Source organism: Pituophis catenifer, unplaced genomic scaffold (genome assembly GCF_029215685.1).
Source record: "Pituophis catenifer annectens isolate HBS135680 unplaced genomic scaffold, rPitCat1.0.hap2 SCAF_8, whole genome shotgun sequence".
In the NCBI taxonomy this organism is placed as follows: domain Eukaryota; kingdom Metazoa; phylum Chordata; class Lepidosauria; order Squamata; family Colubridae; genus Pituophis; species Pituophis catenifer.
The window spans coordinates 84,168,515-84,182,116 of NW_027256888.1; the positions used below are offsets into that span (position 1 = coordinate 84,168,515).

A 13,602-nucleotide genomic window follows, 5' to 3' on the forward strand; every position below is an offset into this window, starting at 1 on the left:
TGGAAGATGAAATGTCTGATGAAGGAAACAGTTTGCCTCAACCTCTTTCCAAAAGGGCAATATTGAAATAATGTTCGAATTTGGAGGGAAAAGGCTCTTCCGCTAATTCCATATTCGGCTTTCTTTCCAATGATTTATCCCCAGCCATCCCATGTGACCAGTTGTTTTTTTAGGTAAAGCAATGCAGAAAAGGCTGCACAAAGGCTCCAGTTGACCCTTGAGACCCTGAGGCTGGGCACTGGAATCGGGCAAAGTGAAAGGAGCTGGGGCACAGGATCTGCAGCTCCACTCAGGTCCTGGGAGGGTCTGCCCTGCCCCTGCTCCATACTCAGCGACCCAGGAACAAGGGCCCCCCTCCCCTCCAAGGCAAATTGCATTCGGCTGGCCACCACAAGCCTTTATGCACTCAGCCGTGGATAAAGCAGCTGAAAAGAGCTGAGGTGTTGGCTTTGCCCTGGACCGACTTGAGGGCCCAGCCTCCCTGAACAGGGCAACCACCGAGCCCTTTCCAGCAGTCTTAATTAGGGCCCTGCTGCCTCCCTTTATCCCCCCCCACCCGATTTCAAAATAGGTGGGCATCTCGGGGACAGCTCTTGCTGGAATTGAGGTGGGTTTAGGAATGCTGAAATGCCTGGCTGCCTTCTGTGGTTGGCATAAGCAATCCTAAAGTGGTTTAAGGTCAGTTCAACATAACCCCCCCTCCCCAAACCAGCTGTTGTGTATAAAGAAATACTTGCAAGCCCCCCCCTCCCCCAGCAAAGCCATAAACCGGGTGAGGCCACTCTTGGCCAGGGTAATTGCAGCTATGCTTTAAGGTGCACCAAGATGCTCTACTGCAGTGGTTCTCAACCTGTGGGTCGGGACCCCTTTGGGGGTCGAACGACCCTTTCACAGGGGTCACCTAAGACCATCGGAAAACACATATTTTCAATGGTTTTAGGAATAATTTTATGGTTGGGGGTCACCACAACATGAGGAACTGTATTAAAGGGTTGTGGTATTAGGAAGGTTGAGAACCACTGCTCTACTGAATGAAATGTGGGAGTTGCACCCCCAGCAGGGGTAGAGAGCAGCGGCCCCTTCCCAAGAGGGCCCGGCTGTGGCCAGGAGGAGGAAGAGCAGCCAAGGGAGAGTGAGGGAGGCCTTGGCCTCTGCAGTCCAGCGCCTGAATGAAGCTACAGCTCAGGTGGGGTTCCAGAGAGCTTTATTGATTTATCTCCAGTCCTCCAAGGAAGTCAACATGCAAGAAAGGATCTGTTTTGTAGTGCTTGTAGATCCCTGGGCTCTTCCCACCGGGAAACCTGTTTGGGATCCTTAACCAAAACCGCAGAGGAAAAGAAAGGCTGTTAAGAGGGGGCACAAAAAGCATCTCCTCTCCATGAAAGCCACCCTCTGTGTCACCACAGGGGAAGGGGAGCAGTGGTGCCAGGTGGGGGGGCGGCGGCAGGACAGGGGTCCCAGCAGACTGAAAGGCCGCTCTGCCGCCTGCACCACAGAGGCAGCTGATGGAGCCGGCTCTCCTAAGTGATCAGCCTGCTGTGGAGTTTGTGCAGCTGCTCCGGCGTCAGCACCAGCTTGTGCCGCTGCCCGTGGCCCGGCTGGCAGGGGAAGGTCACGCGGCCGACATAGATGGCGCTGTCCTTCTCCTCCTCTTTGGCCTGGAGGGGAAAAAAGAGCAGGCAGAGGAATGCCGGGAGGGCGGGCAGCAGCTTCCCCACAGCCTTCCTTCCTGGCCCTGGGTAGAAGAAGCCCACCTTCAGGAAGGGCACTGAGGGGAACGTGCCGAAGTCCGTAGGGATGCTGGCCCCGGGGCGCTGCAGGATCGTCTCCTTCCTGACTTCATCCTGGAGCAGAATGGACAGAAAATGGTTGCTCTGGAGCAACCTAAGGCCTAAAATGGGGGCCCTCCAAGCTTGGCAACTTTTAAGCCTTGCGGTCTTCAAATCCCAGAATTCCTCAGCCAGCTATCCTGGGAGTTCACAAGGCATAAAGTGGCCACGTTTGGATGCCTCTGATGTAAAACATTGGGGGGCTTCCCACAGGGAGGTCAGAACAGAGTGAGAAGCTGCCCCCACTCTACCCATCTCCCCCAGCCCCCCCCCCCCGGAAAGAGTTATACACACACACACACACACACACACACACACACACACAGGACTACCTTCAGCTTCTCGATGGCTTCGCTCAGGGATGTCAGGCGGGTTGTCTGCTCCAAGAGCTGAGCTGCTGGACTGCCCACTGCAGGGGGAAGGGGAGACCAGTGAAAGAAAAGAGGGGAAGGGGAGGGGCCCCTCTGCCGTTGCTCCTGGCCCCCCTGGCGCACCTGCCTTCTGCCGCGTAATGTCCACCACCTGGGCATTGGCACTCATCTGGTAGAGGGTCTCCAGCAGCCGGCTGGTCTTGCGATACAATGAGCTGGAAACCACTTCGTCCCCCTGCCTGTCCTTGGGCAGCGAGAGCTTGGGAACGTGCAGGGGGGGCAGTGCCGCCAACTCCCTCCTCATCTGGGCGCCCTGAGAAACAAGGTTGGGGCAGGAATGGCTGGGATCAGCTCAAGGGACTCTGCTGCCCCCCTCCCCGCCAAAGTTCCTGAGAGGACAAGGAAGGAATGGGAAGGGGAGTCCGAGTAGGGTGGATGGAGACCGAAGGCCAGGGTCACCGTGGGAAAGCTTTTGCTTCAGGCATCTCAGGGCTACCGGGAGCCGCTCACCTTCAGCCGGTTATTCTCGTTTTTTAGGTGCTTGATGGACAGCTGCATGGCCTCAATCTGCTGGAGCAGGAGAGGGGAGTCCTTCACCTGCACGGGGCCAGAGCCCCCGGCCATCACCTGGCTGGCACCCACACCTACAGGAGAGACAAGCAGACAAGAGGTGGCCATCAGCAGAGGCGGCCTCCCTGAGCCTCGGCCAACAACACCCCCAACCCCCAGGGACATCGGAGAGAGACTGAGGACTGGCCTGGGCAATGATTGCCAAATCCCTCCCAGGCACTGGGGGGATCATACATCAGCCTCGGCTGTTATTGGGCACCTGCTTCCCGGGGAGTGTCCCAGAGAGGGGGCTGTCCCCCAGCCCAGTTTTCTCCTATCCCAAGAACAGATTGTCGGGCTGGGGGAAATGTTGGCAAAGGGGAGGGAGGCAGCTAATGAGATGAAAACCCCTGGCTGGGGCGGGGGGAGGTTGTTTCGCAGGGTTCCTGACAGCCTGACCCAGAAGCCTCCCCCTCTGCCCTGCCCGCCCCTCTCTGAGCACCGTGTACCTCTCTGCTGTTCCTCTGCAGCCCAAGCATGAAAGAGACAAGAAGGAGCACGATTAGAGAAAAGCCCTCGGCTCCCTTCGGCCCCACAAGCAGGAAGAGGGGACACCAGCACCCTGGGGGAAGTGGGGAGCTCCTTTCACAGGCACCAGCCTGTTTTGTACCCGGAGTGTTTATGGTGCGTAGTGGGGGTAAGGAGTCTGCCCCCTGTCTGGGCACTGTGTGGCATCATTAAGCACAATGAAGCCAGGATTGGTCACAAACGATGCAGTGGGTGGAGCTGCGCCCACAAAGGTTCAGCAGCCTGAAGCCCAACCCAGGTGCCCATCTGATGCTCCATCTCCAGCTGGGCTTTGGAGCGTCTGCTGGTGCCGGAGTCTGTTCTCAGGCACCCAGGAAGCCACTGAAGTGGCACTGCCCTTTCTCCATGCCCCCTGCCCACCCCACCTCCGACTCATGCCAGGGCCTGAACATGCAAGCAGCCAACTGAGGCTCCCCAGCCTGAGCGGCTCCGGATCAAACTGCCCCTCCCCTCCCCTCCCCCTCCAACCCACCTCCTGCAATGCTGGAGATGACTGAGGCGATGCCCGAGGTGGGGGGGCCCCCACGCAGGCCCTCCATGGTGCGCTTGGACTGGTTGTTGAGCCGCTGCTTCAGTTCCAGCTTCTCCGACTCCAGTTGGTCAATGTCCGCTTGCAGGGCATCCATCGTCTCTTCAAACTCCCTGTGCGGGAAGGAGACTGGCTGACCTCTGACCCTCCACCCCCCTTCTCGGGCCCTGGGGGGGGGGGAGCCCAACAGAGTTTCCTCAAAACCAGCCCCGCTTTCGCTCTGGCCCAGAATGAGCCTCCTTGGGCCAGTGGCCGCTTGGGGAATGACCGGGCTCCAGAGGAGCAGGACAGGTGGTCTGCTGAGAGTTCCTCTGGCTCTGATCCTGCTGGCAGGAAGAGGCCAAGGGGGGCAGGCGCTGTGCTGGACTATGCCAACCCCCCAGCCCCATTTAACTCAAAAGTACCACTTTTCTGCTTTGCATTTAGCTTTAAAGCAGTGAAGTGGGGAGAAAGAGGAGGGAGAAGGACTGTAGGTTGCTTTTGATGTGAACATCCCCTTCATGCCTCTTGTTTTCAAGCTGGGGAGCAGGTCCCTCGCTTACTTCTCCTTTTTCTTCAGCAGCACCTGGGTGTCGCTCAGCTTCCTCTGGATCTTCTCCACCCGCTCATCGGCATCTTTGGAAGCGCTATCCAGCTTCTTCTCCAGGAGGCTCAGGCGCACGTTGGCTTCGCTGAGCTCCTCGCCCTGGATGGCAGGGAGGAGATGGGTGTACGGCCAGGGTGCCAAGCCTCCCTGGCACAGGCCGAGGCGGCAGACAGACTGCCAATCGTACCTTGATTTTAAGAGACTTCTTCAGCTCTTTGATGACGGTCTCTCGATCCTCCAGTTTGAGCCCCAGGCCCTCGGCGTCCGTGATCTCGGCCCGAAGCGCGGCTGCCCGCAGCTCGACCGGAGGAAGAGGCTGCAAAAAGAATGAAGTGCCGTTCGCTCAGGATCCAGGGATGACCTCTCCAATTTGGAGCTGCCAATGGTGACCTCCCTCTCTGAGCTCTAGAGCAGTTCTTAAGTGGGGAGACAAACGCAGAGAGGCTCTCTGGCACTCGGTCTCCAAACTGCTGGCCCGTTCCTAGCGCCAGACGGGAGCTGCCTGCGAAAGCTCAGCAACTGGTGTTGGCTCACCTTGGTCTGGGGCTTGTCTGCATCGTATTCACCTTCCTGCATGGCAGTGGCCATCTTGTTCATGGTGGCAATGAGGATGTTGCAGGACTGGCGCAGGCACTCGTAAGGGCTGATGCCCTGTGCCCCATAGATCTGGGAAGGAATCTCTTAGTCATTGCCTGAAGCAAAACCTTGCAGAAAGTCTGCAGCCACCAGAGAGGAAGGTGCCATGCCCACTTTCTGGGAAGCTTCCGTGGACGTGGCCTTCCTTATGAGTGCCCCTCCCGTCCCCACTGGCCATGGCAGCAGCAGAAGAGGCATGAACTGAAGCGGCCTTAGCCACCCGAAACCACTGACACCGCTGGCAACCCTTCCCCTCACCCCCTTCCAGATGCGAAAGAATCCCCCCTCTGCCAGATATTCTGCTCAGGATTCCAGGCACAAGCAGACAACCAAGGCCTGCAGCTGTATCTCTGCAAACCGATCGGTTCCAGCCCTGCCCGGGGCGCCCAGATCCTATCCTGCTCTTTCCTTTCAGCCTGTGCTGGCTTCAGGTACCTTCACCAGGATGAGTCTCCTGGTCTCAACGGAGGGGGATGGAGCGGAGGGAGGGGAAGGAAGGGGCAAGCCTGGATCCACTTCCCCTTACCTGCTCACTGGCCTTGAAGGCCAGGTCCTCCAGTTTCATGGCCTGCAAGCCCTCGTTCTCAGTCAAGGGGGCGATCATCTGAGCCCCTGCGGCCGCCACCTCCTGCAGCACAGCCACCACCCAGGTCAGGTGTTTGCGGCAGTCCAGCAGGGTATCCGAGACCTGGGAGACCGAAGAGCGCAGAGTCAAGTCTCTGCAGAGGGGCTCCCTGCAAGCAGGGGAGGCTCACGGTGGGGTGGGGTGGGGCTGGGCAGGCCTCCCACCTGTTGCCCAAAGCCCAGGGCTGCAGGGATGCCAGGGGCATCGGTGCCCGGCATGCGCCGCCTGATCTTCTTGCAGAACTGGCGGATGTCACTGCATGAGGTCTCCAGATCCTTCAGGAGGATGGCGAAGTCAGAGGCCTCCTGTCCGGTCTGCAGAAGGGGAGAGGGAGGTCAGCCGGATTCAGCCATCCACAGCCTGGCCGGGTGGGTGAGGCCAGCTCTTACCTGGAGAAAGGAGCGCAGCCGGCAGACCTCCACACTCATGCAGTCCAAGGCACTCTGCGTGAACTGCAAGGAAAGACGACCGTGCTCAGAGCAGGGCAGTGCCACCGGGCAGCCCTCTGCTCTCTGCCCCCAAGGGAGTCAGCAGGAGCAGAGAGGCCCCCCCGCACAGCAGCCCTTCCGGCAGGGCCCATGCAGGAACCTGGGTCCACTCACCTTGATGTGGTCAGCCAATTGCACTGTGCAGTCCTCGGCCTGGTCAGCCAGGTGGATGCTGTACAGGTGCTGAGAGGGGAAGGAAAGACGTGTCTGCTGGGCGTCTCTCCCGCAGAGCCCAAAGCTGCCAGCCGAGGCTGGATGGGACTCGCTCTGGCATCGCCCTCCCCCCATCCCCACGTGGGCTGCACCTGGTAGTACTTGATGGCTTTGGTCAAGGGCTCCACGTTGACGGTTTCGTCCAGCTGGTCCTTGTGCAGCAGCTCAATAAGGAAGTCCAGGGACCTCTCGTGCACACACATCTCCGGATACAGCAGGCCCACTTTTCTGTAGACTTCCACGCTGCACTTACTCAAGGCCCTGGAAGGGCAGGGCAGAGCATCACGGGAGGCCATTGGGCCTCTCAGCCCCCTCCGGACTCCCCAGGCCCAGCCCCGCGCCCACTCACTGCTCATATTTGTGGAGTGTTGCTTGTAGAAGGAGCAGAGAATAGACCAGCCCGGCAGCGAAGCTGAGTTGCTCCCCCGGTGCCCCCCGGAGACCGGCTCGCTCGGCACAGTTCTCGCTCAGCTCAAACTTCTCTTGTGCTTGTCTGCTGATCAGCTCAGCCTGTTTCAGAGAGGGAGGGGCTGTAAGGCCTCAGCAGACAGGCCCCCATTTCCACCCTCTGCCCGGGGGATGGAGGCAAGAGAGGGCCCCGCCCTCCAGAAGTCCCATCTACACCTCCAGATCTCGGTGCTGCTGTAGCCATATTCCTGGGCACTTTGAGGGGAGACATGATCCAACTCACTCAATCTCTCCCTGCTAAAAGGGCTGCCGCCTCTGACTGGGGTTCAGCCCTGAATCACAGCTACAAGAAGTTGCCAGGCATAGTTTACTACCAGACTATTCATAATATTCTTCTGCCTTACGAAATGTCTATTTTTGCGGGAAAAGTATTAAAATATTCATTTGCCTATTCAAAGCAGGTTAAACCTCACTGCCTGTAATTAAAAAACAGGGTTCTTCCCTAAGCAGAGTCCGAGTTTGATTAAAGACGAGGATTAACACGAGAGAAGGAAGGCCAGCGATCGAATGATTCAAAGCGGAGGATTTTGAACGTGAATTAGGTTCAGGGTCTCCTCCAGCCACCTACAGGCATGGGGAGTGCTTCAATGAAAAAGATTGCCTATCATGCCACTCAAGCTGGGATCCAAAGGAAGGGAAACGTAGCACCAGGAGCCCTCCCTTACCTTGCCCACCAGCCGGGGAAGCAGCAGCAGCACCAGCACACAGTCGTGGTCCCCGCCGTGCCGCAGGAAGCTGTCGGGCAGGAAGGAAGTGAGCAGGGAGACGTGCCGGTTGGCCTGCTGCACCTCCATCTGGCGCAGCTCCATTTCGATGGCCTGCAAGGCAAGAGTGCTCCAATGGGGCCCAGCCTAGGGGATCCTTGTCAGCCCCTGAGCTCTGGGCCAGGACAGCTGTGCCCAGGAGAGGGCCCCCGGCCCCCAGGGGACTGCCTTCGGGTGGCCTCTCCGTTCAAATGCCCCGCGTAGGCCTGGGCCTGCTCGGGCTCCCTTGCAGCTGCGGGGGCTAATGAAAGGGGACTTGCCCCACCAGGTGACTGGAGAGGACGGGTGGCCATGAGGCAGGAGAGGGACGGGAAGGGGACCAGAGCTCAAGGCCAGGAGCAGAACGGGGGCCGCCTTGACTCAGACTTCATTGATCTGGGCATCCGCGCAGAAAGGGGAAGGGAGCGCAAGCGATGGAGGCCTTGGCAGAAAAGGACCCTGGAGAAAAGGAGAGGGGACTGGAACCATTGTGGAGGCTCACGGCCTGCATTAAGACACGTTGGGGGGAGGGGCCCCCTGAGCTGCAGGCTCTGCTGGCAGGCGCTTCGTGACCCAACTGGCTCACATCTTCAGTGCAGGTAAGTGTGAGGTTTGCAGGGCAGCTACTCGCACTGAAGGCCTGACCTAGGTGGGCAGTGAAACGCCAGCAGCTCAGGGGGCACCAGGGAGTTCAGCCCTGAGCTGCGGAGAGCCTCTTTGGTTGGAGAACCGGCCCCAACCGGACAAAGAGGAAGGAAGAAGCTGCTGCTTGGATCAGAGCCAAAGGAATTCTGTGACCCGTCAGGGTGACAGGATGAGCTGGGAGCACTTTTTGGGGTGTCTCAGGGCGCCCCCCACCTCTATTGAACTGTTATAATTGACCCTCTTCTGCCTCTCCTGCCCAGCGACTCCTGCGTGAGCTGCCAGGAATAGAAGAGGGCAGCTGCCGAGGCTGAGGCTGTCCTACCTTGGCATGAGCTTTTGTCTCGGCAAATTTGATCTTGAAATCAAACATTTCGGGCGGCGGCTGCTGCTGCCTCTCCACAGAGGCCTCTTGCTGGCTCATCAGGTCTCGGTTAACATCCTGCAAGGTGGAAAGGCAGCATCAGTAAAGTGGGCCTCCGCCCTGCTCTGCCCAGGGCAGAGGCCCTCAGACCATCCCAGATGAGGGGCTGTTCCCCCTTGGCTGGAAGACCCCTGACGGGCTGGGCTTAAAGCTGGCCTTGAAAGCAGAGAAAGGTTGGTCATTCTATGCGTGGCCTCCTCAATCTCCTTGTTTGTATGAGCCATTTCTAACTGGGAACTGGATAATCCAGGCAACTAATTGATAGAAACCAATCCTAGATCCTGGCACCCTAGTGCTCTCCCTCCCTCCTGCCCGTCTCTGCAGGCCCTGGCACCTGCAGGTGGGCCGTCAGCTCTCGGTATTTCTTGATGGTCTGCTGGTAGTCAGCCACCGTCTCCTGCGCTGCCTCCACCCGCTTCTCCGACTCGCGAACTCGAGCCGTGGCCATGTCCAGCTGCTCCCGCAGCTCCAGCTCCGTCTCCCGGGCGTTCTCCTGCAGCTCGTCATTCATCTCGTTCATGGCTTCCTAAAGGAGGAACGGCCACGAAACAGTGGATAGCGAGGGCATCCCAAGCAAGGCCCCCACCCCTTTTGCAAGGGAGACCAAGCGTACCACGCTCTCTCCGGCTGGGACAGTGGAGCCCAGGAGCCCCTCCCTCAAGCCAGGCTCCATTCTGCTTGCTCTCACCAGATCGCCCACTGTCTCACGGAGCTCGCGGACCTTCTCCTCCAGATCGAGGTTCCTCTCAGTGAGCGTCTCCACCATCTCCTCGGCCCCCAGAGCAGCATCCACCTGGGATGGGAGGGCGGGTTAGGGGGCGCAGGAGAACAGCCGCTGACTCCAGAGCACAAGGGTGCCGGAGCTGGCCTGACAGCCCTGGCTGACTTGCCTGTTCCTTCAGCTCATCGATGGTCCCTTCGGCCTGCTTCAGCTCCTCCTGCAGCTTGTCCTTCTGCTGACGCAGGGCCTCCAGCTCCACATTCTTCTTCTCCATGTGCTTCTGAAGCTTCACGTGCTCCTGCTTCTCCGAGGCAGACAGGTCCCGCATCCTTTCAGGGCAAAGAGGGGCTGGAGTCACCCCGGGCCAGAGAGGGAAGCAGCCAAAGGAGGGGGGAGCTTCTCCTTGCCCTGACACCTGGTTCCCCCACACAGCCTCCTCCAGCTTCTCTGCGACCCCTCCTGCTGTCCTCGCCAACAGCCGGTGGGCCTACCTCACAAGGGCCTCCTTCAGGCGGCCATTCTGCTCCTCAAGCTGCTTGACGTGGTAACTGGAGGCAGCTCCTTCAGAACCTGCAGGATTGAAAACCACAAACACGGGGTTCACAGAGCGTGTCAAATGTGGTTGATCAAACAAAAATGTTGTGTTCATGTCTGTCTGTCTGCCTGTCTGCCTCTTTAAATTTTAGAGTCTTGATCATTTTGGTGTCTGCAGTCACCCTGTCTCCCGTTCTGGAATAGTCCTTTTCTAGGATCAAGTGAGGCAGAATCCATAGATTTGTGCAAAGTGTTCATGATTTTGGACTTTTCTTTTGAATCCTTTGGTATTTTTATGAAGCGCTCTCCTCCTGTGACCCTTCAACCCCTCTCTAGCTGGGCTAGGCCAGGAGATCCGGAGCCCCCAGGCCACGGCAGCTGCCTTCATTGCCAAGAGTATTCTAGATGCTTCCAGGTGATTCACAAGGGGGAGGAGGGGAGAGAAGCCCCCCCCCCCAAGGCCGATTTGGGGAAAAGAGCTCCTGGAGGCAAAGCAGGGACCATTTCTGAGGCTGCAGCTGAAAGGAGCCCGACGTCCCCAAGGGTGGTGCAGGGGCCAGGCGGTGGCTCTGCCCTCAAGGCCCCCAGCCATCAAGTCCCCACACATGCTGCCTGCCAGGGGCTCACCCTTCTCTTCAATCTCATGCTTCAGGATCTCCAGGTCCATGGTGAGATCCTCCACCTTCTCCTTCAAGGAATCCACCTCCTGCTGCAGAGACTCCGCCCGCTCCTCGGCCATCTCCTTGTCCAGGGTCGCCATCTCGATGGCATCGGCCGTGTCGGCCATCTCCTCCATGTAGCGCTCTTTGGCCTCCAGGGCCTCTTTGGCTTCCTGCAAGGGCCAGGAGGAAGCAGCCGGGGCTTGCAATCAGGTGGATGCCCTGGGGCCCGATCCCTGACTGGCAGCTGTCAATCAGGCCAATGCAGCTGTGGGAAACCCTTTCTCTGAGGTGTGGAGAAGTGCCTTTTGAGGGCTGCCAAGCAAAAGGACGGACGGCCAGCAGATCCCAATGCAGGTCCGTCAACGGGAAAGTCCGGCGTCTCCCCCCCCCCGAAGCTGCGCAGCCCACCTTCTTGGCCTCCTTCAGGCGCTTCTGGAGCTCTGCCTGCTGCTCCTGCATTTTGCTCTTCCACTCCTGGACCTGCTCCAGCTGGATCTTGTACTTCTCCAGCTCCTTCAGCTTGGCCTTGTCTTCATTCCGCTTCATCTTGAGGGTCTCCAGCTTCTCCTCCAGGTCTCGCACCTGCCCTCGCAGGGACTCCTCCTCCTGCCGGGCAGAGAGAGACCCTCTCACGCCCTCTGGGCCCCTTGGGAGGAAGGGCTCCCACCACCACCCCTCTACAGTCACCCGGCTCCGCACCACAGTGCCAGACCATCCACTCTTGTCCAATTCCTGCTTTAAGTGAGGAGTGGAATCTTTTCTCAAATGAAAAAAATGTCACGTGCGTGTAATAAAAATACTTTCATTTTATCAGGGCCTCCCCAAGTGTAATGATAGGTTTCTTTTTGGAAAATGCCATTCTGCCTCCTGAACCGCCATCCTGGCATGGTCGGTCACATGATCAATGGACCCACCAAATTACGCAACCACCTTTCGTCACAAGTGACATGTGATTCTTTTTCACCAGCAAAGCAGTCAGTGTCCTTCCTGGCTATTGGTTGCGGTTAATGCCTACTTTGACGTGGACTATGTACGGGGGGGGGGGAGGGGAAAGAGGGGGGGCAGCGCTGCCATCCTTTCTACTTCCAGGACTCTCAAGAGGTGCCAATGCTGGGATTTAGGGAGTCTGTGGGAAGGTTCCATCCTAACTGGTGGAGCCTTGGATTTCACAGCAAGATAGTCTGCAAGATAAGGCCACAGAAGCTGCAACTCCATGGGGACAGACCCTCTTCCTCCCACCCCTTGGCCACATGCAAGACGTGGGTCTCTTGAGGCTGCTACCTGGGGTCTGGCTTGGCTTGACCTTAGGAAAGAGGGCTGGTTCCCGTAATACTGAGCCCCAGTTCAGGCCCTTGGCGTTGCCTGGCCCCTTGCAAGTGCCTGACTCCAGAGAAAGCGGGGCAGGAAGTAGACCGTCCACATCCAGAGTCTGGCTACCCGCACCAGCGATACCCAAAGCCTGCAGCCAGGGTATTGCTGGAGGTTGCAGCCTGTCCCAGGACACCTCTTGTAAATGTGCAACTGGACACACGCACACACACATACCCCTTCCCCACCTCACCTTTGTTGGAGACAGGATTGCTGGAGGAGCCACTGGGGATGCCAGAGCTGGGACGGGCACCATGGGGGCAGCCAAGGGGGTCTGTGCAGGAGTGCTTGGTTCACTGCTGCTCATTTCCCCGGCTGAGGCCGAGGCCGAGCCCGAGAGCCCCGCAGTGCTGCTGGAGGTGGCCGAACTGCCAGTTCGGGTAGGCTGCAAGAAAGAGGAAGGGTGAGAAGAGCATTTTCACCGGAAGAGATCTGCCAGGCTGGGCATCTGCTTCAGCCTTTGTAAGTGGCACCATGTAGATGCAGAACCACTCAGGGCTTCTGGAGGAAATGCCAAGGAACTGAGGAGTCCAGCTATCTGCAAAAGCCAAAACTTTTAAATTTTACAGCTGGCCGCTCAAAAGGAGGCAGCAGAGTAGCCTGCAGAAAGACCTGTGTGGCCACATTAGTGGGGGGGGAGAGGGGGTGCTGGCAAAACGCCTATGATTTCCAAAGACAGCTCCTCTCCCCTGCTTTGAAATTGCACCTTAGCCAAACTGACAGGGATGCTCTGGGGGCAGGAGGGTCCTGCTTCGTGCTTTGGGGCATCTCCTTCTTCCATAGTTTTTGGTGGGGCGGGGCAAAATCCAACAAGGTGGGCTTAAACTGAGCCTTCAGGTTGGTTCTTCTGCCGAACCGGCTCAGAGCTCTCATCTCCTAAGACCCCAGCATCTGTTGCCCCCCCCCATCAAATCGAGTATAGCAGGAGAAAATTTTAAAATATAGGATAAGTAATTATATCACCTGTATTACATAAGAGCATAAACACTAAATCAAAAGTCACTGTTCCCTTCTGTGTCTTTACTGATGACTTGAAGGAAAAGATGGAAGGAATACTTATCAAATCTGCAGATGACAAACTGGGTGGGACAGTTAACACCAAAAAAAGAATAACATTTAAAACTGGTTTTCAAGGTTATAAAAATAGACTGAATACAATGGAAAGAAACAGAGACTTGGAGTAGAATAATTTCACTGAGAAAAAAGCCCAGGAGGAGGAGAGGAGCAGCTGAACCGAAAATAGTCCTGGGGAAAAAACAAAGCAAGGATCGTTGCCTGCAAATTGGATTATGAGGCCACGGTAGGACAAGGTTGCAAAAAAAAAAAAAAAAAAAAGGGGAAGGCAAACACAAAATGTTAGGCTGCTCTTTCCAAACTGGGGGAATTAAATGGTTCCAACTTTATTTACTTTGCCCAGGCCCCACATCAAGTGCCACCTCCAGATCAGGGCCTCACCCTGCATATGTAGAGAAAGTGGAAGAGGGCCAGGAAGACAGAAACCAGATCCTAGAAAGAGGTTCTGGACATGTTTGGCCCTGAGAAAAGATGGCGGATTGAGAGGGGATGTGACAGAACTCCTGGGGGGGGGAGGGGTTCCCAAAGGAGGAGGGAGTCTTCCCTCACAGC

The 13,602-nt window shown here is 57.5% G+C and overlaps 1 protein-coding gene across 4 annotated transcripts in view; it reads right to left on the minus strand.

The window, feature by feature from the left end:
- Positions 1 to 1,187: 1,187 nt before the first annotated feature.
- Positions 1,188 to 13,602, minus strand: part of DCTN1 (dynactin subunit 1) — a 44,782-nt gene continuing 32,367 nt past the window's right edge. For 2 of the 4 annotated variants that reach the window (XM_070949005.1, XM_070949003.1), the window contains 25 exons: positions 12,170 to 12,361; positions 11,017 to 11,214; positions 10,574 to 10,778; positions 9,904 to 9,982; positions 9,582 to 9,741; positions 9,380 to 9,484; positions 9,026 to 9,217; positions 8,593 to 8,709; positions 7,548 to 7,700; positions 6,764 to 6,924; positions 6,507 to 6,675; positions 6,316 to 6,384; positions 6,103 to 6,165; positions 5,878 to 6,027; positions 5,615 to 5,776; positions 4,987 to 5,118; positions 4,640 to 4,768; positions 4,409 to 4,551; positions 3,810 to 3,979; positions 3,259 to 3,273; positions 2,711 to 2,844; positions 2,324 to 2,513; positions 2,162 to 2,238; positions 1,755 to 1,844; positions 1,188 to 1,658 (listed from right to left, as the gene is read on the minus strand). In XM_070949005.1, coding sequence (XP_070805106.1) covers positions 1,521 to 1,658; positions 1,755 to 1,844; positions 2,162 to 2,238; positions 2,324 to 2,513; positions 2,711 to 2,844; positions 3,259 to 3,273; positions 3,810 to 3,979; positions 4,409 to 4,551; positions 4,640 to 4,768; positions 4,987 to 5,118; positions 5,615 to 5,776; positions 5,878 to 6,027; positions 6,103 to 6,165; positions 6,316 to 6,384; positions 6,507 to 6,675; positions 6,764 to 6,924; positions 7,548 to 7,700; positions 8,593 to 8,709; positions 9,026 to 9,217; positions 9,380 to 9,484; positions 9,582 to 9,741; positions 9,904 to 9,982; positions 10,574 to 10,778; positions 11,017 to 11,214; positions 12,170 to 12,361 — 3,393 coding nt within the window. In that variant the 3' untranslated portion in view covers positions 1,188 to 1,520. The remainder of the gene's footprint in view (positions 1,659 to 1,754; positions 1,845 to 2,161; positions 2,239 to 2,323; positions 2,514 to 2,710; positions 2,845 to 3,258; positions 3,274 to 3,809; positions 3,980 to 4,408; positions 4,552 to 4,639; positions 4,769 to 4,986; positions 5,119 to 5,614; positions 5,777 to 5,877; positions 6,028 to 6,102; positions 6,166 to 6,315; positions 6,385 to 6,506; positions 6,676 to 6,763; positions 6,925 to 7,547; positions 7,701 to 8,592; positions 8,710 to 9,025; positions 9,218 to 9,379; positions 9,485 to 9,581; positions 9,742 to 9,903; positions 9,983 to 10,573; positions 10,779 to 11,016; positions 11,215 to 12,169; positions 12,362 to 13,602) is intronic. The other 2 variants (XM_070949006.1, XM_070949004.1) reach the window with 1 other exon arrangement.